The 24566-nt window shown below is 42.0% G+C and overlaps 2 protein-coding genes and 1 long non-coding RNA gene across 8 annotated transcripts in view; 1 reads left to right on the forward strand and 2 right to left on the reverse strand.

Moving 5' to 3' along the window:
• The window catches only part of TMEM129 (transmembrane protein 129, E3 ubiquitin ligase), a 20528-nt gene extending 18327 nt beyond the window's left edge, over nt 1–2201 (reverse strand). For all 3 annotated transcript variants that reach the window (XM_076335779.1, XM_076335778.1, XM_076335780.1), the window contains exons 1-2: nt 1973–2201; nt 919–1393 (exon numbers count right to left, since the gene is read on the reverse strand). In XM_076335779.1, coding sequence (XP_076191894.1) covers nt 919–1393; nt 1973–2177 — 680 coding nt within the window. In that variant the 5' untranslated portion in view covers nt 2178–2201. The remainder of the gene's footprint in view (nt 1–918; nt 1394–1972) is intronic.
• On the forward strand, nt 2123–24214 carry TACC3 (transforming acidic coiled-coil containing protein 3). 4 transcript variants are annotated; one of them, XM_076335775.1, is made up of 16 exons: nt 2123–2141; nt 8269–8449; nt 8605–8750; nt 11182–12270; nt 13455–13554; nt 14008–14200; nt 15243–15295; nt 16141–16274; nt 16365–16494; nt 17202–17354; nt 19725–19801; nt 19899–19942; nt 20976–21136; nt 22488–22594; nt 22805–22925; nt 24044–24214. In XM_076335775.1, the coding sequence occupies exons 2-16, from the start codon at nt 8270–8272 to the stop codon at nt 24107–24109; spliced, it is 2754 nt and encodes a 917-aa protein (XP_076191890.1). In that variant the 5' UTR covers nt 2123–2141; nt 8269; the 3' UTR covers nt 24110–24214. The 4 variants fall into 4 exon arrangements, with proteins under 4 accessions (XP_076191890.1, XP_076191889.1, XP_076191891.1 ...); XM_076335774.1 differs by lacking the exon at nt 2123–2141 and adding an exon at nt 4626–4687; XM_076335776.1 differs by lacking the exon at nt 2123–2141 and adding an exon at nt 4626–4687 and having other exon boundaries at nt 16365–16476.
• LOC143160013 (uncharacterized) lies at nt 3387–4412 on the reverse strand. Its single transcript, XR_012995295.1, has 2 exons — nt 4139–4412; nt 3387–3835 (listed from the first exon to the last, which is right to left on the reverse strand). It is a non-coding gene; the product is annotated as an uncharacterized LOC143160013 (long non-coding RNA).
• Nucleotides 24215–24566: the final 352 nt, after the last annotated feature.

Below are 24566 nucleotides of genomic sequence, written 5' to 3' on the forward strand. Positions count from 1 at the left end.
TCACCTGGATATCTGACACAATCACCTCTATGCCTCATACTTGCCAGGACCCCTCTGCTCACCTAGAAGTCCGGTGATTTGCCTACTTTTAATTACCTAGTAAATAAATGCTGCTGACATACAACTTTACAGCAGACAGACACCCAAGTGCCTTTTCAAATATATAGTTGTACGAGCACCAGCATGGCTTTGTGTACTCCTTTTACTGACACAACGACAACAAAGACTTTAGCACCATTATAATCAGTGTTACAGGTTTCTGCAAAGCTTGTACTTTTGGGTAGCTACACAGAAAGACTGCTGAAAAAAGCAGCATGGGCCCTTGGAAAACAAGCCCTAACAGTTCACAGCACATTTGCTATGATTTACTGCTACGAGAACACATAAATCAGAAATGGACCAAAATTACTTCCTTGCTTTAAGGGCAGTTAGCCTGCAGTAGCTCAGCGAGAACTCTTCTGAGCAGCAACAAAATTATGAGCCTTGAGCAGAAGAAGAAGAAGAAAAAAAAAAGTCATGGGTGAACAACAGCCAGTTTTAGACAAATAACTATTTCTCCTCCCCCCAGATTTGGCAGACCAAAGATTCTCCCTTTCATTCCTGTCCTCCGTCTTTCACCTAAGTTTTTCCAGTTACTTCTTTCTGCATCCAGCACAATCCTCTTCCTAAGAATGGATCAAACGGGGCAGTCCCTCTTGTTTAACCACTGTGCATTCAATACCGTAGCTGTATGAATTTTTCTAAACAACCTTTCTTCACTGCACTGTGTGGCAGAACTGTGCATACAGCATCTCTGAACACCAGACACGGAGCAAAAGGGAAGGGACGAGACCCAAGGAGTCTTAAAATCTGCCACAAAAGCACTCCATTAGCACTGTCAAATAGCATATATATAACATAACAGGGTAGTTGTTTTACCGGATATCAAATGCCTTCACGTAGGGATTAATACTGGCAACACGGATGGTGAGGAACTGCACAGGCATATTTGAGTCTGGGGTGAGTTCATGCTGTCTGGAGTCTGTCACCGTCAAATGAATGTCCTGCTGCTGGGCAACGTGTAAACAGTAGGTGGTCACTTTAATCACCCATGTGTCCGTAACAATAACCCTCGCTCCTGGGGTGCCGGTAGCAAATTTGTCGATCCTCCTAAATTCTGTATTGATGGAAGAAGCTACTGCCCTCCAACCCGACTGCGGGAGAGCATGAACAGCAAGCGTTCGGGCTAACGGATGATTATTCCAACCTTTCCGTGACCAGTAATATGCCAGGGCACTGGTGACTGCTGGAAAGAGAACAGCGAAGAAGAAGAAAATTTTCCATCCTCTGGAAGCCAGGTAGAAAAAACAAAGATGTTTTTCAGGTGCAGCAAAGCACATACCAAGGTAATAACCTAAAAGGAAAAAGACTTACTTTCAGAAAACAAGTAAGTACACGCATAACCACATACCCCTGACTCACAGTTATCTAACCAGTGAGCTCACCTCCAGGAGAGCTATTGTACTTCTGAGCAGTAACTCAAATTCAAGCCTCTTGTCCGAAGCAATCTGAGGTAAATTCTTACCCGTCACTGATTTTTACCAGAATTATGTAGCTAAATGAAGCTGATTTTAATTCGCTGGTTAAATAAAATGCTATTCCTTTGTAATTGCATGTACTCCGATGCAGCCAACTAGTTATAAAGTTTAGGGTGTACCTTACAAAGAAGCTTGAGAGATACTAAAATACTGTATTTCCAAGATGTGTAGCGTAACCTGATTGACCCACACCTGCGTGCACCCGACATGCGGACACCGGTGAGGAACCCCCTCGCTCCCGCCCGGCCGGGGGTCACACCGGGCACAGCAGGCTCCCGAGTGCAGGCTCACCCCGGCAGCGGGTTTGCCTTTCACACCCGCGAGGCTGAGGGCTGCCGTCTCCCCCTGCCCCCGTCCCGGGCCCTCCCGCCCGCCCGCCGCCGGCCGGGGCTCACCCAGGGGCAGGAGGGAGTGCGCCAGCAGCGTGCCGGTGCTGCGCCGCAGGTGGTACTGCACGAAGGCCGCGTCCTCGCTGCCCAGCCAGGCGGCCAGCAGGCTCTGCACCGTCAGCCCCGCCGAGCGCACCTCGTCGGGCGGGAAGACGAAGCAGACGGCGAACACCAGGTAGGCCAGAGTGAAGGTCACCGCCGGGCTCTCCATGCTGCGCCCCGCGGGGCACGGCCCGCTCCCGCCGCGGCCCGGCCCGGCCCGACCCGACCCGACCCGACCCGCCGCCGCCCCGCGGCTCCCTGGGAGCGGTAGTTCCCGCCGCAGCCCCGGATGGACGGCGCGGCCGCGGGAGGGGCCGGCCCGGCAGTTCCGCTGGGGCGGAGCCGGCCGCGGCTCTGCGCGGGGTGGGCGGAGGGCCCCGGCAGTAGCGGTACGAGGCGGGTCTCTGCCGCGGGCGGGCTGAGGCACGGAGCCCCTCCGTCCCAGCCTCCCCAGTGGCGGGCCCCTGAGGCCACGGCCCCGCTCCAGCTGGCGGTACCGGCCACCTCACTCAGCCCCGGTCCCCCCAGAGCTGACCGGGGCTCAGATCTCCCAGTAGCCGACCCTCCCCGTGGCCTCGCGCTTTATCAGCTCCTGAGGTTATGCTGCACAGGCCTGGCGAAAGAAACTGATTCCAGTTCTGAACTTAAAAGAGCTCTGCTGGATGAGGGTAGCATCCTTCTGAAGTAGGCAAGTGGCATGTCTGCCTTAAGGGTCTGGAAAAACTTACTTGTTTTTCCTGATGTATTTTATGCAGTGTTTTCTTCAGAGAATGATCAAGACAGGGACGTAAGATCTTAAAAGGCCTTAAAGGGAGGCAGGTTTTAAGATAGCTTTGTACGCTCCCGAACACAGTAAAGGGAGAGGCCTGAGTGGGATCTCCGGTTACTACTGAAGTGCAAACAGTAACTAATAGCCACAAGAATCGCTCTTTTTCTTAGAATGCAACAACCCCCCTGCTTGCACCCTGTAATAACCATACACTGCAATATTTGTCTCTTTTGGCGAAAGGGGAAATTGCATATTGGGGGAAACACGGCAGAGAAAGCAACGTGCAATGTTATATGCTACAGCTGATGGGGAACTAGGTCAATAGGAAAAGCCGCCCCCGGAATGTGAAATCTTACGCTGGCAGATGGTTGATGTGTTACTGTTGTTGATGGAGATCGGGAATTCCTGGCTGTTTAGTGACTCTTGAATAAGACAGTCACACCAGCAAAATTACTCTTGGATTACGGGCATCTTCATTCTAAAAGACATCGTCGGCAAGTCTATTGTTTTAAAATTGTTGCTGTCTAATGACTCAACAGTAAGGACTGTTTGAATTTGCGGAATGGACTATGAAGTTCAATAATAAAAATCAGGTTGTGAAGCAGCAGGTTTTCTTTTCTGTGGTTTTATTCAAAAGATTGTTGAAGCAGAGTAACTGAGATGTTGCGGATGTACTCGGGGCTACAGGGGACTGATGGGTTTATGTTGTGATGGGGGAAGAGAGGCAAAATGCTCTAACAGCCACATGGGACAGTTGCGCAAAAGTCCTGAAGATGATGGAAGTTCACGTGGATTTATTTATCATTGTGGATCTCTGAATGGAACCAAAACTTAAATGTGGACCTTCTTCTTCCAAAAGCTTTCCAGCTTCTGAGCCGATCCTGCATTAATTTCTGTATCAGCAACTTTCATTTCCTTTAAAGAGTCCTAATGGTGTCAACGGTATTTCATGAACTCACCACAGGACTGGGTCTCAGGGGACACTCCAGGTTCACTGACATTGGCCTCTTTTACGAAGCCTGTGTAGGCCCCAGACCCAATTCCTCCACAGCAGGCACCTACAAGAAGAATATTGGAGTCTACATCCCACATTCTCGCCCAGTTTTGCTTTGCGTGGAAATCAGAGTGTGTGTAGCACAGAGCAGTGTGAACGGGCAAGTGCCTGCCTGGCTCTCCCCTGGCCACAGAGCAACGCGATGGAGAGGCCGATGCCCGGGAGGTACGCCGGGCTCCGTAAAAATCCGCACGGGCCTCCAGCGCTTTGTCCCCGCCCTCTTACTTCACTCCTTCCAATGCAAATGGTTTTGGGTATTGAGAATTTGCTCTTCTAAAATCTCCTGCCAAAGGGTGGAATTGTTTACCTCAGGATTTGCAGGCACAGGTCCCTGCCCCCAGAGACAACGAAGTCATGCGGGGCCTGACCTTGGACCAGCGGTAACACCACACATACTTGACACGGTTCCTCCCGAAGAACGCCAAACGCGCAGTTTTTCCCCCAGAGCCGGTATGCGCTTCCCCGAGCGGGGGTCTGAAGCGGGACTTCGCTGCCGGCCGCCCCCGGGCTGAGGCGTTCTACCGTTATACACGTCAGCGCGGCGCCATGACGGACCCCTGCGCACTACACTTCCCGACACGCCTCGCGCGGGAGCGCTCTCCCGCGGGGGCTCATCGGCCAGGGTCGCGGCTGTCCCCGCCCCCCTGCAGGGCGCTTTCCTGATTGGCGGACGCGTTCCGAATGCCGCTTCCTCATTCGCGGGCAGGGGCTGCCGTTGAAATTTGAAATCCTGTGGTGGGGGCGAAGGGGGCGCTGCCCGGTGCTGGCTGCAGCGGCGGGGAGCTTGCGCCTGCCGGGTCCCGAGCGTCGCCTCAGCCGAGCGTCCTGCGGGCTCGCACCCGGGCCCCGCCGGCAGGTGGGGGTCCTTTGGGGGCTGCCCCGCTGAGTTTGGGGGGGGAGGGCTCGGGGACCCTCTCTGTGAACTTGGGGGCGGCGTGGGGCTGAGCGGAGCTCCTGTCGAGGGGTCTCAGCGGCACTTTTGTGAGCTTAGGACTGGGGGAACTTCTAGGAGCTTGGGGGTAAGGGGGGGCTGTCGGGGGTGATGGGGGTGGAGCTCAGGGGCTCCCCCATGAATTCGAGGATGAGGTGGGGCTCAGGAGTGCCTTGGGAGCGTCTCTGTGCGTTTTGAGGGTGATACGGGGCTGATGGGGACTCGGGGCCGCCTCTGAGGATGGCGGGGCGGCGGGAATGGTATACGTGGGCGCTTCTGTGGGCCTGGGGGTTTTAGGGGGCTGAGGGAGGCTGTGGCAGCCCGGGTGGCCGGGGGTTGTGGAGGGCACCCCGCTGCGTTTCGAGGTGGGTGATGTGGGGCTCTTGTGGCCTAGGGTGACTCAGGAGTGTTGGAGGCACCCCGGTGAATTGGGGGGCTGAGGGAGGGGAGGGTCGGGGTGGTTTTTTGGGGGTTTCTTTTTCTACTTAGAGCATGGCTAGGTGTAACGATGGGCAGGGACGGTGCTTTCCCGGAGAGCCTGCGAAGCCTTCCCCGGCCTTGCTGCTCCTCCTTCCCCCTGCCCGGCGCGGAGGAGCCCCTTCATCGCCGGCTCCCGCCCCGAGCGGCTGCCTCCGCCTCAGCCGCCGAAGGCCAAGGCCATCTTTTGTTCCCCTGCAACGACCTGCGGGCCCCGAGTGCCTGCTCCGGGGGTTAACGAGGCCGGCTGGGCTGGGGCTCCGCATCTGCTGCCTCCCAAGCCTGGTTGGTTTTTTTTTTTTGGCTAAAACTGCTGCGAATCCCCCGTCCTCAAATGGTCTGTTGAGAGTCGGGTGACTTCTGTAGTCAGGGGAAGGTCGTGATTATGAAGGAGTCGGTTAACCAGAAGAGTGCTTATTTGTTCTGAATTGAGATGTTTGCACTAAAAAACCATATAGCAGTCAGCTCTGTGTCAGTTTGTATGGGAATATTCACAGCACATACTAAGTTACTCTGAGCGAGTGCTCTGCATCTTAGCTGCTGGAGAAGTTCAGAAGGATAATTAAGTAGAAAAATTCCACCACCTTTGCCCTGCCTGTTCAATGGCTTTTCTAGGCATTTGAGATCACATTGGTGTTTTGGATGTTGTGCCCCAGTGATCATTAAACAACAGGTAGTTGCCATGAAGCCCTCAACTTACAAATGATAGGTACCTGAGGTTTAATTATCTGATGTCATTGAATTTATGTTCATTCTCAAATACAGAATGACAGACTGCTGTTTGTGCCTGGATAAATATTCTTCTAAAGCGTGCAGCAATTTAATTTTTGTGAACTTTGGCCACAGTGGGAAAACTTGCTGCCTTTCACAATACTTGCTTGCATGCATTGGACGCTGACCACTTTAAACAAAAAGATGCCTTTAATAAAGCCTCCCTTTGCCTTTCACTTTATCACAGCTACTAGCTAATGAACTTGTGAAATGGAATTTAGACCATATCTTGGTTGCAAATATTTTAAATAAGTGCTGAATTACTTTTAATGACTTAATCCTAGAAAGGAGTTTGGTTTTTAGATTTAATACCTAAAATACTGGGCAAATGTGGTGTATGTATATGGGGTCAATTTACTGGGTATTTTAATGATCTGAATCTGGTTTAGCAATGATGCACAAGTAGCTCCATGACAAACCTGAGGAAGCCTCCAAACAAACCTCCCCTGCTTATGGAGCTTGTTTTAGAAGGTGTTGCCAACTTTTTCATGTCCTAGGCTTGTTTCTAAAGTAATTACAGTAAATGACTACAGTCTGTAAAGATCCACTTGATCCACTGTTGTCTCGAGTTTGGAATGAAGGAAAGCAATGATGTTCACTTCAAGTTCTACAAGTTGTTAATGTAAAAACACTTCATGTATAAAATAAGTTGGGCTAAAGTATGAATATGATGAAGAATAAAGAAGGAATGAAGAAATAGCTAATACAGGCATGCTTTGCTTGCCATTGCTTCTGTAGCCATTGTTTGCATTCCATTGCTGATTAAAAGTGCTGTTGTCGGGCTTGCAGACAAAGCAGCTGAGTTCAGTGGAGAGTATGAAATGTGCACAGAGACTTAAATACAGAAATTAGAATATGTAAGGGCAATGAGATTGAAAACATGACTTAAAACTTTCAGTGGGAGTGTTCTTGTTACCTCTTTATGACAATGAAGACAATAATTTGGAGTCTTCCTCAGCTGATTTTCTGGATTAACATTGACTGCATGATGGAGGATGGAGAAATGAGCTAAGGATTAGCTGTTTGGTCAAATCAAGTGTTTGAGATCATTTGGAATGGTTATCCATTGCAGAAAGCCAGCATCTCCACTTGATGATACTGATTACCTTGCATAGGTGGTACAAGTTAACACATCAGTTCTTATGAAAGAAATCACTTTGATAATGGTTTGACAGATAACTAACTGCACTTCTCAGGGGTCATCCTTCATGGACAATGATTATGCCTAGATCTTGCTTAACATACCTTTTGTGCTCTGGTCCTTTTTCTGTTTTTTGCCTGTATCTGTTTAAGAAACACTCAGTGATGTTACTGCTATTAATGTTAAACCTTTAAGAACAGCAGAGGCTCCAATGGAAGTAAAAGGTAGATAGCGTTTAAGTACCTATAATGTGCTGGCTTGCCTGGGATACTTGAAATGTGTTCTTTCTCCATTTCTAACTTATTTTCATCCTTAATCTTAGATGTGACGCAAGCTTTAGTTTCAAGTCCTTCACACTTGAAATACTAGTAAGATTAGATCAGCCTATATGGTCTACTAAAGCTTGTGCATGTCCAATGTAAGAACAGTATTTAAGAAATACCTTTTTAATTACAAATTTTTTTTGAGGTTTGCATACCAATAATGTCTATGCTGCAAAGGATTCCTAAGTATTATGTGTCTTACAAAAGCAGCACGTGCTCAGACAGTGCAGGAAAAAGCTAAATAATTTATTTCAGGACTCTGATCCTAAACACACCCTAACTAACCAAATTGGTTTTTGCTGTTTGCTGATGTACAATGTAGTAATGAGACCATGTGAATAAAATAGAGAAATGATTGTCATCAGCCCCTTGCAAAAGCTGTAATTTTGCTTAGCTAGATGCCCTATTACAAGAGACATGACTGTATGTCACTACTGGCTTTAAGGGGTTGGGAATGAACAAACTTGCAAATGATAGAGCTCCCTTTAAAGGATGGGCAGCTTAATTTGTAAGGTTATAATGTTAACTGTGGAAAGTGTGGTATCAACAATTAACTTGCTAGACCCCTAACAAAAGCAGAGGGGCTGTGCAGTGCTGCATTCAGAAGCTTTTGGACGGTCTTCCAAGATCTAACTTTTCATATGAAGATTTTCAATACTTTTAAAACTGCTTTTGAAGCTCCTAATCTTTGCTAGCCAGTGCCAGGCTTCCAACTTCTTCGATTATCTGAAAGTGCATCTGGCTGACCACACCCTCTCATTCATGCTGTGATGTTGTATGTGTTGATGTTCTAGAATGAGTCTGCAGATTTTAAATGCAGAAAATGGAGAAAACGGAGGAAACATCAATGATGACCTAACAGCGGAAGACTGTGGCTTTTTCTTTGCACTGCCGGAACCTACAGGGAGACCTTCCATTCTACGCCTGTCCCAGAAGGAAAACTTGCCACCAAAAAATGTGTCAAAAGCTATGAAGGTAAACTTTTGCTTTTGTATTGATTATATTCTTTGGCCTTCTATGATCTCTATGCTACTCTGATTCTTCTATGCTACTGAATGCATATGCTATTTGGAGCTTGAAAATACTGTGGTGTTCATGTTCTTGCTTCCCCCTCCACCCCTTTCTTAAAGGTAACCTTTCAAACTCCTCTAAGAGATCCTCAGACTCGAAAAATCTTAAGTCCTACTATGACAGACAGACTTGAGACTACTTTCACGCTTGAAGATTGCAGTGAAGCCTTGGTGGATGATCTTTTATCCACGCCCATCAATGTTGAGTAAGTAATGTATTCACTGCTAGTAGTATTAGCAATGTGGGACATACTCAAGTTGATATTTCCCCATTATATACTTGTATAGTTAAAATGTAATTTTGTATTTTATAACAAGGTGTAAACTGCACAAAGGACCAAAATTAATGCTGACTTCGCATGAACTGTTTTTCAAAGATAAAATTTTCTTAAAAGTAATGACAATTATCTTGGTTGTAATATTGAATACTGAACTCTATTTCTAACTATTCAGTAACTAATTTCAGAGATGACTTATGATATGGGTAAATAGTTTAAGAGAAGAGACACATTAGGCAGAGAATACAAAACTGTTTCCTATAGTAAGGTTTTCATGTGAGACTACAACTATTCTGAAGCTAATCCTTAAAGCTAAGCCTTAAAATTTCTTCTCTTGTATGTTAAGTACAGTTTTATCTCTTTAGATTTTTCTCCTTAAGATACATCTTCTGAAGGGCTAGTTTGAATTGGCACCTTGAGTCAATGAGTATTGAGAGTAAAGAAAATCTAGCAACACAAAGTGAATGTAACATCAATCCCAAGTACGAAAAAGTTTGTGTGCCTTTATAGTCTAGCAGCCTGGGTCTCAAAGTGGCTTATGGTAGCTGTCTAGAGAAGAGCATAAAGTCTGCAGTGTTCCAATTTGGAGTTTTGCAACTATCCTTTACTAGAAATATTGTTATAGTGGTATAATAATACAATGTTATGACAAAATAGGCCTCAATGCATATTTTTGTTACTGACTTCTTTTAGCCCCTCTTTAAACTTGTATAAACATCTGACATCTATAATTCCCAGTGGCAGGAAGTCTCAGATCTTAGCTTTGTCTTCTGCAAGGAAATAAATCCTTTTGCTTGTTTTTTAACTACCCAGTACTTTCATTTGACCCCATTCTTGTTTTTGGGATGGGGACAAGGGATAATGATGGGAACACCTAAATGTTCTTAAATGTATAGGTTTGCTTCAGCTGTTAGCTTGCATGTATACTCTAGTTTAGAAAAGTACTTCTGAGCTAGCCATCACAATTAAATTACTTAATTGCATTTATGCTCCAAATGTATTGCTTGTGAATAAATGAAGACTTAGTACATATAAGGCTCAAATGAGTTAAAAGGGCTAGCACCAAATTGGTTTTAGTTAGGGCATAACTATGTGTCAAGACATTGCTTTTACTGTCATGTCCTTTCTACTTTTAAAATGTAAGGATCTGTTTGTAGCAAGCTAAAGGACTGAGTGTTGCTGAAGGGTGTCACTTTTGACTAGTCTCAAGTAATTCAAGTTTCAAGCAGGTGTCTTGCTCTTGACTGGCATTTATTAGGTTAAACACTGAAGGAGAATGGGAGGGGCCTGAGTAGTTGAACAAGCCTGCGACTGAACTATTGCAGGGAAGAGGCACTCAAACCGGGTGAGAAGGACTTCCTGAACTCTTATCTCCTGCCTTTGCTTTCGGGTTTATCGAAGTGGTGTTTTTAGTGAGTGGCTTTTGATCATGTTCTGTTGTACAGCAGATATGGATGGCACATAGATAGAATAACTTTACGAAGGGACAAAACAATGGGAGGAAATCCTGTTTCAGGAAGTAATGGCTTAACTCTCTGTAGTCTGAGGCTAAGCCTCAAAAGCTGAGTAGAGTTTTGGGGAAATGAAGTGGAGAGCAATAACCTGTAGAATACCCAGCAGTAGTGAGTACGCAGACTCTTTCTTTAACCTGTTTCTTCTGCTAGAGAATCTTATCCTTTCTCTTACTGGAGAAGTATTTTCTTGTATACTGCTTTGCTCTTCAGATCTGCTGCTGTACAGAGTTTAGAGTGCCTCAGGTTCAAGTTCTGTTTTGGTATGTAGGCCCTCATAGATGAAATGCTGGTGCATACTTTCAGGGGAAAAATATCTGCGAGAATGACTGGACAAAGTAATGACTAGAATGGGAGAACCTGAATCATGACTCGTTTTGGTCCTATACTTGTGAGTCTGTCATGACTTGTAGATGAATCTATATGAAGATGTACTACTAGTTGTGCCTGTGTTTGAGCTGCTTACTCTTAATTCTCCTCCTAAGCAACGTATGTTTCACTGTCTAGTGAAATAGAAATGTCCATGTGCTGTAGTGAGTAGAGCAGTCTCCAGTGATGACTGGCATAAGGTAATGTAGCTGCGTAGAACAGATAGCTTAAGAATACTGACTAGTTTCAAGGATTGATCTCCCTATAGTTCATGTGTACCAGAGCTCATAACTTCTGACTGTTTAGGTGCAACTGAATTCTTGCTGTTATGATATTCTTTTGCTGTCAGTTGCCTTATGTCAGAAAAAAATCAGATTGAGCATACAAAGCTACTTGTGCAAATACCTTTCTCAAGATGACTTCAAATGATGTCTAAAAATAGCTATAGCATGTGTGATCTGACTTTTTTTTAAATGCAGCACATGTCAACAAAAGGCTGAAGCAAATAATACAGTGATAAATACACAAATGCCAGAGAAGGTCAGTGTGGCTCCTTACCCAGATGATGAGATGCCAGTGAAGAGTCGAGGTTCCTACAATCTTGATTTTGATAACTTAAATGACATCAATCCCTTTCAAAGTTCAGTGCAGTTGCAGCATTCTCCTGGAGATCTGCAAAAGTCTCCTGTAAGAGCATCTAGCAGTCCTGAGAAAACTTCTGAAAAAAGTAATGATTCTCTTCTGGATGGTACAGCTTCTTTTGCTTCAACCACAGCAAGTACAGAGCGCTCAAGTGAAGAGGAGAAGACTCCTTTCTCTGGACAAGAATCTGTATTGAGAGAGCTGGAGTCTAACAAATCCAAGTTGTCTCCTAAGCAAGCAATCAGTGTTTCTGTGCAGGATGTGAAGTCTGCTTCTGCAGATGTGAGCCAAATTGATAATTCAGTGGGATTAGCAGAAGCACCTACACCTCCTGTACAGTTATCTGGCAATTTAGGTCCCAGTAGTTCTGATGTAACTAATTCTTCTAAAACTGGGGAATTGAAGCTTCAGAATGTTTCAGTAGCAGAAAAAGCTTCTGCAGAAGAGTCAAAGCCTACAGAAGAGCTGGCTATCTCCAAAGGGGAACGTGCAGAAAAGCCAGGTGTCACCAAGGCTGGACCAGTAAAACTGGAATTTGACTTTGATAATACCACTGCTAGAAAGCCACCTCCTAAGAAACTAGGTAAAAGACCTGGAATTAAGCCACCTTCCAAAAAAACTCCTATTACTAAGACGAAAACAGAAAATACTGAAGTGCAAAATAAAAGTAATGTGGAAGATGAAATCCCTGTTCCCAAAGCATCTTATAAGTTTGACTGGGACAAACTTGATGATCCAGACTTTAATCCATTTGGAGGAGGCTCTAAAATTTCCATCTCACCCAAGTGTTCTAAACCTAGCCCTCAGAAAGTTCACCTGCAAGAGGAGCAGGATAGTATATCATCAAGAAGGGAACCTCTTCCAGTGGAGCAGGATAATGGACCAAGTACCTGTGAAACTCTTGAGAAAAGAGAACCCAAAAGTCCGTAAGTAAATCTGTAGCTGAATGTAGAAGCACCTTGAACTCACTTGCGGAAAAGGTAGTTATGTGGTATCTGTAACAAGTTGATTCCTACCTCCTTGACTTCCTCCCTCCACGGCTGGCTGAGTCTGTTGCACATTGTAACCTTTAACACAATACGTTGCAACAGCAAAGATCTTGTTGGGGAAACCATCCTGAGATAGCTAGCTCTAGGCAAAAGATGCTCTTAAATCTGGAGGAATGGGAGAAAACAGGCTTATATGGGAAAAGCATTAGTACCTTGGTCAAGTGGCTCTTTTCCCACTCTTCCAAGATTAGAGTAAAATGTGGAGAATCAGGTGGCTGCTGCTGTCTTTGAAAAAAAACGGGTAAGTAGGCAGCAGTGTTGCACATCATGCAGCATGTGAAGGGACTAGGCAATTCGGTTCTCTGCTTAGTGTCCTGACTGAACTATGAGGTGCTGTTTCTTCCTTGCATGTTCTTGGTATCTGAATGCTCTCTCCAATAAAAAGGCCTGTCACTGTAGTTGCATTTTTTTGGCACCACATAAAACTTTATTTGAGAACGGGAGATGTTGTGTTGCCTTTCCTAGAAAGTTTCACTATTAAAATGTCAGCATTACTACAGATAGCCAGGTGCCTACCAGAACTAGACTGGCACAAGAAGTTCATTTGACAGAAATGTTTGCTCTCTTGCTCCCTGTGTAACATGATCAGCTACTGTTTACCAAGCTGAAAAGTTAAGTTTGCGCTGTCAGCAGTAACTGAAGTGTTGGACTTCTCTAATGAAGTTCTGTGCTTTACACCAATAATCACTGCATTACTTTGGAAAGAGTAGCAGGCTGATTGTAATTCTGTTCTTAATTAAACAAAAAGCCTGTCTTTAATTAAAAAAAATGAGCTTAAATGGAAATAAGAGAACAGTGTTAAGTGAATAGGAATAAGCGATACTGCTGTGACTTTCTGCTTCTCAGATAACACTGCTTCTGATGGAGGGAGAGCTTTCTGTCATTTAAGTTGTCACCAGGCAAGACAGTGAATTTACATCCCCACCCTCCATAAAGCTTCCTGTACTGTGGCAGTAGAAACTCTCAAAGAAGCTTACTTTGACCAAAGCTTCAGTATATCTGGTAATACAGAACTTGGAACTGTCTGTGTGACTTGGATTTTGATTTTTTTTTTTCTTTAGGGAAATCAGCAAACAGACTGTGGTAGAAGACAAGCCAAGAACTCAAGAAGACAAGCCAGGAGTTCAAGCAGCAGCTGAACTTCCAGGAGAGATAGCCATGGTAAGGTATAGGAAAGATAGCCAGTTCTTGCTGAGTTGTTCCATGAAATGGAGTTCTTTGACTTAACCTTGTCAAACTCATGTTTGTTATTTTTGTCTAAGAATTGGTGTGTTTATGCATCTTCAGCAGCTCTAGAATGACTATCAGCTGTGCAGACTTGTCTTTTGAAGGTAACATCAGAGACAGCCAAATTGGTACCTTGGTATCTAGTATCTTTTTTTGATCAGCAGTCACATATAAGGACAAACATAAGGGTGTGGACTCTAAGAAAAAAAAGTGACTGCTGTATCATGTGAGCTGCACTCAGTGTTGGTAGCTTAGTTTCTATGCCTGTGAACTCTTGATTTATTATGCTGGCTGCCCAGCTAGTTTATGACAAACCAATTTGATCATTGTGATTTTCATTGCATTTAAATCATTATTTTAACAGTAAAGGATTGTTTTTCTCATCAGGAGAAGCAAATGAGCCCATCTAAAATGTCTCCAGCTAATGTCCCCTCTCAAGATAATTTGGTTTCTGCTGACAGTGGAAAAAAGTCAATGTCTGCAGAAGAAATTAAACCTAGTTCCCACAGAACTGAAATAGCAGCAGATGAGCAGACAGCTAACACTGAACCTGAAGAACTCTTCAGACCATCATCAGAAGGTAAGGGCATTTCTTTAGAACAGACTGAAAAGATATTGTTACAATAACCTCTGTGTATGTATTCCTCTACTTCAGTTTTGGCATGGATTCTAGTTTTTCTCTCATCTTGCTCTTCTGAAAGGACTGTAAAACCTACAATGACTAGCACGGGTGGGAAACGTACCTAAGCGTATTTCTAACTTTCTCTGGATTAAGCTAAATTCAAAAAGCTGGCTATTAGCATTCAGCTGCCTGGAAGGATAAATTTTAGGCTGGTACAGAAACAATCTTTTTAGAGTTTCAGTGGCAGCTTTCTGTGCTGAAAAAATGCTCCCTTAATACCAGAAGTGATTTTTAAGGACCCTCTAAATTGAGGGCACTAGAGCTGTGCAACTGCCTGTATTTGTGAGTCTTGTAGATTACTGCAGGCCTTAGCACTACTTGAATACTGACTCATATTGCAGTATGGATGGTCTTTCTGCACTTGCATGCCTGTCTTGAAAGCTTACTACATAGCTGTGACTTAACCACCTGGAAGGGTTATTCCTTGTAGGAGCATTGTGTGGAAGAATGAGCAAATTATTTGACTGCAGTGCAGTCTGTTACTTATCTTGATACTTGAGTGGAATCAGTATATTGAGAAATGGCTGTAAATTCATTGTTCAAATCCGAGCACTGTGCTAATTTTCATAGTGAGATTGCCAATCTTACTCTTTTATGGGGCACTGTATAAAAGAGTAGAACATCTGAGTGTGCTTGCCACTTTAACCATAGAACAACAGAAGTTCTTCAGCTGAGTGTTAAATTCTATATATTCTTACAGGTATTTAGGGACAAATGGAAGCTGTAAGTTTGCTTAGCTTAGAAATCTTTGCCTGATTTTTTTATTTTTTTCAGGTCCAGATAGAAATACAGTACTTTTAGCAAGTGAAACTAGAGCTCATGAGATGGGAGCAGGGATTTATTTGCTTTATACACATATCTATTTGTTTCTGTCTGTGGGTCCTTCACTGTAAGACAATATGACAATATTGCATCTTCATTGTATCACTTCCTTTTCCAGTTCTAGGAATGGGCATAGAAATAGACTATCTGGAACAGTTTGGGACTTCATCAGTAAGTATGACACTGAAATGTTTTGTTTGCTTCCCTGGCAGAGGGGAGAGGAAAGGAAGATGAAACTGTCAAGCCTTAAACGTTTTCATGAACTAACTTCACTTTGAACTTGCCCACAGAAATATAGGTTCTATTCCAACAGAATGTGTTGACAAGGCTGGGCAGGGGGTGGTGGTGGAAGAAAATGTAGTTATAAGCAATTCTGCTAAGGATCAGAGGTCTTTTGCTTTTAGTTTGCAAAGGTGCTATTTTACTTTAATAGCTGTGAAACTGAGATGGATGATCTTTCACCTCTCTGGTTGCCAAAACTGCAAGAACTTAATGCTTTGAAAGTGCAGGATCATTGTTTTGAAAATATTTTTTTCTAAGCTCTTTTGTTTTATGGGCAGTTCCAGGAAATCTGTCTCTAAATTGGGCATGTCATGTTTTAATCAGTTCAGCTTAGTTATTCTTTCTCCTACTTTGGTCCAGAGAAGGAGTGAATACACTGAATTGAAATTGTTTTTGATCATGCTGTGTTTGTCCTTATTGTTGTATGACATACACTGCTCATTCAGCTTACAATACTATCTTTCCCTTTCAGTGTCTTCTGCTGGTTTTGAATAGTTCATAAATGTTTGCCCTTTTGGTTCTGTCTGTGAGCAGATCGAGTTCACTTGATAGTACATAAGGATGTAAGCGTGTGGGCACTGAGTTCTCTTACGTAATTTTTCTCCTGAGAACAATGCCCTGGCCACTGAAGAATACTTACCCTCTCTCCAGAGGATTACTTACGTGCGTGTGTGGGATGTGTGTGTTATGCTGTGAAGCAACATACCTGTCGGTTTATGCCTCTTTCCCCTCAGTTCAAAGAGTCTGCCTTGAGGAAACAGTCACTGTATTTGAAGTTTGACCCTCTATTGAGAGACAGTCCAAGAGAACCAATTTCTGGTACTATTGAAACAAATATGAATATCATGACAGCTCAACTTCAGCATGGGTAGGTATTGACTTAATCTAAGTTGTAGTACATGGCTTTACAAAGAAAGGCAGCGCTTGAATGTAATGGTGTATGTTTGTTCATTTCTAGTCCTGTTGCTGATTTAAGTAAATTGCTTGAAGAAGCTGAAAAGCCTGCAGTGAGTCTTCAAAATGAAGAAAAACCAAGAGGACTAGATCTTCTAGGAACATTTACAACTTCTGTAAGGGTGTCTGGAATGGTATCAGGTTTCCTGTTGATATTTTGGGAAAGGGATGGGCTAGGTTCTGGATTTAAGACTTATGCAGATATTCTAAGGATTGCAGAATACTTAATGCTTATTTAAACTGTTCTCTTAAACAGACTGGATACTCACTTATATCAAAGTTGAACTTTTTGATAGACTTCATTTTCTTAAGTATTAAAAATCTTTTTTATGGAAACTGGTGGCACTGCACGTGGTCTAGGTGAATTTGAGCTGTTTTTTAACAATGCTTTAATCAAGCAATCTTTTTCATACAGCTGAAGCCACAAAAATAAGACAAGCTTGTATTTTAATTGCAGTGCTGGGATGAAAAGCATTTCTTTGATTAAACTTGATGCTCTACAGTCTAAGGTTTGAACAGCCTTTTATGAACAGATCTGCACAAAGCAGTTCATCCTGAAATGGTGCCTTTTCGCTGGTGGGGAACAGCATGGTGTCATTTGCTTTGTTTCTGATAGCTATAATTGGTGGATAGCAGTTTCTGTTACATCTTAAAGATAACTTTTGGAACTATGTAGTTATCTACAAAGTAAGAAAGTTATGGTAACAAAGTTATGGAGATATTTTGGATGTTTAAGTAAAATATGTTGACTTAGCATCAAATAATCTGACTTAGCATAGAGCTAATCAATGGCATGAAAATAGGAATCTGAAACTCGGCTTTTTGTTTTTTTCCCTCACAGGACACAGGTCCCCTAATTCCAGACTCCCTGACTAGTGATGTTCCTTCACTCCCTTTTGCTGCTTCCACAAACACTGCAGTGGATGCTATTATAGATGTGCTAAAATACAGCCAAAAAGACATGGATGCAGCTGTTGAAATGGTTAAGAGAGAGGTATGGTGATCCTTCAAAGCAGAACTTTGCGTAGCCTTTGAAAGTTCCTTTTGTTTAGATTATCTGGTATAAATCTCTATACTTGGTAATTCTTTCCATTGTACTTGACATAAGCATCTCATTCTGAAAAGCTTGCTGTGCACTTGATAGGAGCAGTAGGTATAGAACTCTTCAGAGCTAATATATAAAGAAATACGGTAAACTTCGCTATTAGTCAGGTTCTGCCTTAGAACTGGTCAGTATTAAAAAGCATCTGTTATCAGATGGAATGGTTAGGCTTAATATCAGTGATCTGAATACTCTTTATTAAACTAGCCAGGAAATACCTGTTCTTGCCAATGGGACCGAGTGGCTGCTTCTGATGTAACTTCCTTAAAACAAGATAAAACTGTAATGTCAATTCAGTGCAGTGATCAATTTTTTTGTGGGATGGGGAGGTACAAGAGTATGTTCAGCTAATAAAATAAGTGAGATCTGGAGCTCACTCTGGAGGAGAAAAACATCAGTGGAGGAGGGAAGTAGTAGGGAGGGAAGTTGGTGGTATTTCAAGCATATTCTGTAACTATATCACTACAGGAATTGCTTTTGAACCCCCATCTTACTGATGCAAGAAGAGTTTTATGTATCCAGTCACTTCAAAAATCTGAGCACTTGATTCATTATAGCTTCTGGGTTATGTAACCTTACAAATACTAAATAATGGAAGGGGAGTATTTAAGCATAAATGTCCTTAAAGCTAATTGTGTCACTTCAAATTAACTTCAGAAGAAAACGGAGCATTCAAAATTCCTGACTAGCTATACTGCTGGCAGTGACACTAAGGACACCAAACGAAGATGACCTGTGATTATTTGCTACTTTAGTTATTCTTTCCCTTTGGAGTACAAAGATACTAGCTTTTCTAGGAGTAACTTTTGCTTTCTGTCATTTAGGAGGACACTTTTACCCAGCATACTGTCTAGTACAGGAGAACAAGTGTAGCTTTGACAGGGGACAGCTCCTAGTGTATTGATCTAAAATGAAAAATTTATATAACAGGGGGTAAAGCTTGTAATATCTTAAAATTGGTGCTCTAATCTTTCATTTCAAAGAACTATTTTAAATGTCTGAACATAGTTGTAGCAAGACAGGTGTGACTGGATGACTCCAGCTGTGTCACATAAATAAAAATGCTTGGAATTACTGTATTAACTTGAAAGGAAGACAGACTAAATTTAAAGATGACTTTTTTGGTGCAACAACTCAAGAGTGAGAGGAGAGGAAAAAACTGTTTTCCTTCTGGGCAAATACAGCACTTCGTGAAAGTGTGCTTTTTTTTTGGGTCTACTGAACCATTTCTGAGTTTGCAAATGGGAAGTTCCTAACCAGTTTCCATCTTCCCATATTTTTGCTTTTGTAACATTTGTTTCTAGCCTAACTTTTGTTAATTCTTTCTCTTTATATTTTGGTACATTCTTTTTTACTTGTGCCCCACTTCTTGTCATCTGAAATATTACAATACATTTAAAATGAGTTTACTCTAAAACAAATACTGAAAAGCAGCGTACTACAGTGTATCATGCAACTTTGAGGGGAAATCAGCAGTAATCATGTGCTCTCACCTTCTCTTGTTTAAAGTTCCAGGTTGTTTTATGTATTTTGGGCCTTTGTCATTGAAGGCCTCCCACATGGCAGTCAACTATTAGTGTTAAAGTTCTTAATAGAAACCCCAGGACAAAATTAAGTTCATGGAGTCTGCACAAAGCATATAGCAAAGAATGCTTATACTGCTTAATACTGTTACTGTGAGTTCTGCTTTAATTCAGCTGATGTGAAATAGGTATGGTTATTCTTAAATGAACTGAGGTGTCTTTAAATTTGGAATCATGGTAGGGGGAGGATTGAGTGTTTGAATACAGATGACTCCCAACAACAATTGATCTTGACTAGAGTAGCCTTCTGGTATTTGCTCTTTCCTGTGTTAAGATTAGCAGATTTGTTGGCTTATTTTGTCTGCCTTGTAAATAAAAGGGAAATGTCACTTGAGGGAATATTACTTCTTGAGAGAACGTTACCGGCCAACGAACAATTATCCACATATAGGATGAATAAGAGTAGCCAGGAGATTGGCTGAGTTGGCTCTGATATTGCCATTTGAGAGGTTGGTAACATTGAGTGGGAATCATGTATGTGAAATCTACACATCAAGCTACATCTTATTTGACTCAACTTTGTAATGTAACACTTAATTTTGAATCTGTTAGCAGTTAGAACTTGTTTTTCTCCATATCAAGTTATAAGTGTACCTAAGCTGCCCTTTAGACTGTTCCAAGTATCAAATTTTGTATCTCTTCCTGTGCAAGAAATAAACGTTTACTTTTTCCCTCAAAGGTTCAAGAGAAACAGTTGGAGACACAGGAATGGAAGAAGAAGTATGATAAGCTTCATATGGAATACAAGGAAATGGGGTATGAATGTGTCTTGATTTTTATATCTACTTACTTACTCCAGCTGCTTTCTCTAACTTATGTTCAACATTGTTTTTCATGGTTTTTTTTTTTTTAGAAAAATAGTTGCTGAGTTTGAAGGTACAATAACGCAAATGATGGGTAAGTTCCATATTTACACTTTGAATGGCTTGGGACGGGTGGGGCATGCTTAGCCTAAGGTTACTAACTGAAGTTAGTGCTCTTTCACTTCTGCTGGCATTGATATTTCAAGTGCTTCCAGGGTGAGTGTAAGGCTTCAGACAAGTTAGAGTAACACTTTTATGCATATTCATACAGACATGATATCACTCAGTAGATAATGATGACTTCCTGAATCAGGCGTGAACACATCTAACTTTTTTCTTATTCTCCACTGGAGTGTGAGCTGTTGGCTTATTAAACACAAGGTGTAGACAACTGGATCTGCCAGTTTTAACTGTTTATCTGACCTCATTTAAGTGATAAGATGTCAATAGGAGTTCTTGCTGGACAGACCTGGCCTTTGCTTCAGTCAAGTTTGTGGCTTCAATGCTAGGAAGACATTAAATGAAACTCTTGTTGTATAGGTACATTCTCCTGGTTCAAAGCTGAATAGCCAAATCCGTGCCTTGCTTAAATTTAGTTCTTTAGGGAGACAGAATATTATGTCAGCTTTCTTGTGCTTCTTTGAGCCTGTGGGAAACATAACTCGGGTGTGCTGACCAAAACTTGTCCTGAAAGAGTTTGCTATGCTAGTTTGGCTTGTTATCCCAGTCTCCTCCAGTTCTTCCAGCTATATTCTTCCAGTGTGTATTCAAACAGATATTCTTGGATTCCTTGCTTCTATCACACCACTTGAGGCTCCTGTTACGGTAAACTTGGGTGTAGTATTTTGACTATATTGCAGGAGAAACAATGCTTTGGGCAAGCACCTTATAATTGGTCCTTAACGGCCTTAGGATTGGTCCGAGGTAGTATGTAGCAAAGAGTATAACTGCTTCCTTAAAAGCAAAGATACGGTGTCCTTCCAGAGGAGAGGCTATGTCATGAAATCCTTTTTTGCTTAAGAGGAAGAACTGAAGGTGTGGGGGTTATCTGTCCATACTATGGAACTAGTTTTATGCTAATGCAATAACTATCATGAGTGTAACCCTGTTAACTCCACTTTCTTTAGAGGATGCTCAGAAGCAGAAGGAATTTTCAAAGAAGGAAATGCAGAGGATGGTGGAAGAGAAGCAACAAGTTATTTCAGATCTGAACTCTATGGAGAAATCTTTCTCTGAACTCTTCAAACGATTTGAAAAACAGAAAGAAGTGCTAGAGGGTTACCGCAAAGTAAGATGCTATAATGCAAATAATATCCTTCCAGGATAAATGAGACTTAGTGGAGAGGAAATAAATTTCTAGAGCAGCCATTAGTTAGCTAGTATAGGTACTACCTGTAAAACCAGGTGCTAAGTTGTTTATTAAAGATTTAAAAAATTACTGGTTTGTTGTATTTAGTGGCTGCCTTAAAGTATAACTATCTCTCTGTTAGAAGCCAAAGTTTCTTCGAACAGATGAATGAGCTGTTTCTTGCTGCATGCATATCATTTTTCTGTTAATCATAGAGACAGACTCTCATGTAGCAACTGCTGTATAAGGGCAGCTTGTTTCCTCTGCATCCTGTTGAATGGATGGTGAAGAGAATTTGCTATTACAAATCAAAATGATAATACCTTATTGGGTGTTCTTTAGCTTAAAAAAAACCCAACATGGTAAAGTCAGGCCTGTGTTCTGCAGCATCTTCAGAGACTGGAGGAATGAAGCTAATGAGGAGCATAAGCTATGGTTTCTTACTGCATGAAATGCATAAAAATTGATTCAGTTGGTGTTTAAAAAAGTGGCTTCAGATTTTTTCCTTCAGTTATCCTTTAATGTCCCCTATTTACTCAAGCTTAGAACTAACCTGTTATAAGGTTCATGGTAGTCTAGGTTTGAGCAACAGTTGTAATGGCTGTTATGACTTAAGTTTCTGCTTTACTAACATGTCAGACTTCCTTTATGTTGTGTCTGTTCCATCTTTCCACCCTAAATTCAGAAGCCCTTTTAGCACAGAGTTAAAGCATCACTTGGAAACAGAGTTGCTAAATTCAAAAGCTGGAATTAGTAGGAAGTCTTAGCACTTGTTTCAAACGGTTCCAACTTGCTGTACTAGCTAATAAAATTGGGTGTCATAGTGTCTGTGCCTACCAAGGTAACTTTCTTGCTGTTAATGTTGGATTCACTTACATCAGGGTCCAAAGCCTGAATCTTTCCAAGGATTCTCTGAAGTAATTGAATTTCTAGCTATTCTTAGGACAATTGTAAGCTAAGACAAAGCTGATTTAAAAAAAAAAAAACAGAACACACAAAACTGATTAGTGACCTTTGTTTCAATGACCTTTCCCCTTTATTTAGTAGCAAACTTTACTAAACAGAGTATGTTGGGAGGGCAATGGGGTGAATAAATGTTAGTTTGCAAAGTTAAGAGTTGAAAGGGGGAACTTTAGTCCCTATGTAGGTCTGTAGGACTTCACAGTTGTTCTTGTTATTCTGATGAGCGAATACTCTTGCTTCAGTGTAGTCAGATAGCCCCTTTGTGAAGTGGAGAGACTCTTCCATGTACTAGCACAGAAGCTAACTAAGCTTCTTATTCTTGGGACAGAATGAAGAAGCTCTGAAAAAATGTGCTGAAGAATACCTGGCTAGAATTAAAAAAGAGGAGCAGAGATATCAGGCGCTAAAGGCACATGCTGAAGAAAAGCTGCATCAGTAAGTACCATGTCAAGAAGCCAAGTACTGGGAGTGAAAAAACATAGTTTTCACAGTTGCTGCAAAATGTGGTTCATTAATGCTAAAACTTGGCTTAAAACACTTTTAGTTTGGAGATTGATCCAAAGTACGAGAATCTAGCGTGATTCTGTGAACAGTTTTGCTGTGCTGTCTGAAGGGGATGTAAACACCATCTTGCTTCCATTTCAGAGCAAATGAGGAAATTGCCCAGGTACGAAGCAAAGCTAAATCAGAGACTGCAGCACTACAAGCCAGTCTCCGCAAAGAACAAATGAGGATCCAGTCTTTAGAGAGGAGCCTTGAACAAAAGGTTAGTCAAAATGCCATGAGTGACTCTCTTCAAGCTATTGCCTTAGACTAGGTCAAGAACTGCCTTGTACCAGTGCTAGAAATAGCCAGGCTAACTGTGCTGGCTTTGGCTGCTGTACTGGCAGGCTTTGGGAAATAGGCACTGAAACTTAAGGCACAACTCTGTCAAGAGTCATCTGTGTGTTTAGATTTTTCTGGAGCAAAAGGTTTGTTCCCATAGGTGGGTCGCAGAAGTGATCAGTCCAGGCTACTCTGTCAGGAGGTTATCTGAACTACTGAAGGAGATAGTGATCTAAAACTTAAACATGTCCCAGGGCAGAATCTGGGAATGAATCTTGAATAACTGTCTGATTCAGCCTGTTCATAAACATATGATTTGCAAGCTCTCAGCACTAATACAGATGCTTTTGTATTGACTGAACTCTTGCAATAATTTTCAGGCCGTTAATCATTGTATTTGATGGCGGTATTTCATATTGCATAGATAAAGTCTTAGAATGTTTTGTAAAGGCACATCAGTTTCCTTTGTTAGAACCCTTCAAAGGAAAAAGCTTTTTGAAGGTTAAAAGTCATATTGCTGGAAATGCATGCTATTAGTTTTACTGCATCATGGTTGTATCTTTGCTGGCATGGAAGACTCAAAAATAGATAATGCTGACACATTCCTGTTAGGGAAAAGTCCCACATTTGTGTTAGTCTTTAGGCTTATGGCTAAGGTTTGCATAGCTGGTGTTACAGTAGGCCTGTAACTTGAGAGATGAGGCAAGCCATTTAACACAGAACTAGTTTTGTTCCTGTTATAAATACAGTAACATTTTATATTAAAAACTTTTACTAAAATAGTTTGAACATATAAGGAATTATACAAACTAGAAATTATTGCCACATGTCAGTAGAAGTATAAAGCATCATCCTACAGAGTTGTCTGTCTTGTGAAGATTAAAATCTAAACTGTCACTATCTTGAATTTCAATGTATCTAACAAAAAGACTTTGAGTCTGAAAAGTCTTATTTCCCTAGATCAGTTGGTCCCCAGGTATTATTACTGTAGAAGTAGGGACAGTATAGTGGATATACTTTCAGCATACCTGAAATTCACCACTTTTTTGTCTTCAACAGACTAAAGAAAATGATGAACTAACGAAAATCTGTGATGATTTGATCTTGAAGATGGAAAAAATTTGATAGCTTAACTGTCTTGTAAATATGTCTAGTCTCTCTGACTTCCTGTCTTGTTCACTTGCTTTTTTAATTATGTATGTGAGGAAAAAATAAAACTCTTGATTTGCACTTGTCTTGCATATTATTGGCTGTATCTTTTGTAGGAAATGTCAATAAACTGACAAGTTCATGAATACTTAAGTTCAGTTGGTGCTTCCAGTAGGTAACAAGTCTTGCATAACATTTTCACATGTCACTCAAGGGAAAAACTTAAGTCTCGCCCTCAGTCTTTTCGCTGTGTAAGAACGCCAAGGTTCTGTACACATGACCTGGCTTTGCTGGTGAGGATCAGCATCGGCCATGTCTCTATTTTGCACTTCCTGCTGTCTCACTTGAATCAAAACATTCCAGAGTTACAAGATTGTAATAAAATTTGACCTGTCACAAATGCTATAAAGTAAAAACTGGAAGTTTAAACAGA

Source organism: Aptenodytes patagonicus, chromosome 4 (genome assembly GCF_965638725.1).
Source record: "Aptenodytes patagonicus chromosome 4, bAptPat1.pri.cur, whole genome shotgun sequence".
NCBI classification, from domain to species: domain Eukaryota; kingdom Metazoa; phylum Chordata; class Aves; order Sphenisciformes; family Spheniscidae; genus Aptenodytes; species Aptenodytes patagonicus.

Excerpts from the sequence above, each read along its gene's own strand:
- TACC3 (XM_076335775.1), top strand. The coding sequence starts at position 8,270 with ATGAGTCTGCAGATTTTAAATGCAGAAAATGGAGAAAACGGAGGAAAC. Across the intron at positions 21,137-22,487 it reads TGCTAGAGGGTTACCGCAAA|AATGAAGAAGCTCTGAAAAA; the intron begins GTAAGATGCTAT and ends TTCTTGGGACAG. Across the intron at positions 22,926-24,043 it reads AGAGGAGCCTTGAACAAAAG|ACTAAAGAAAATGATGAACT; the intron begins GTTAGTCAAAAT and ends TGTCTTCAACAG.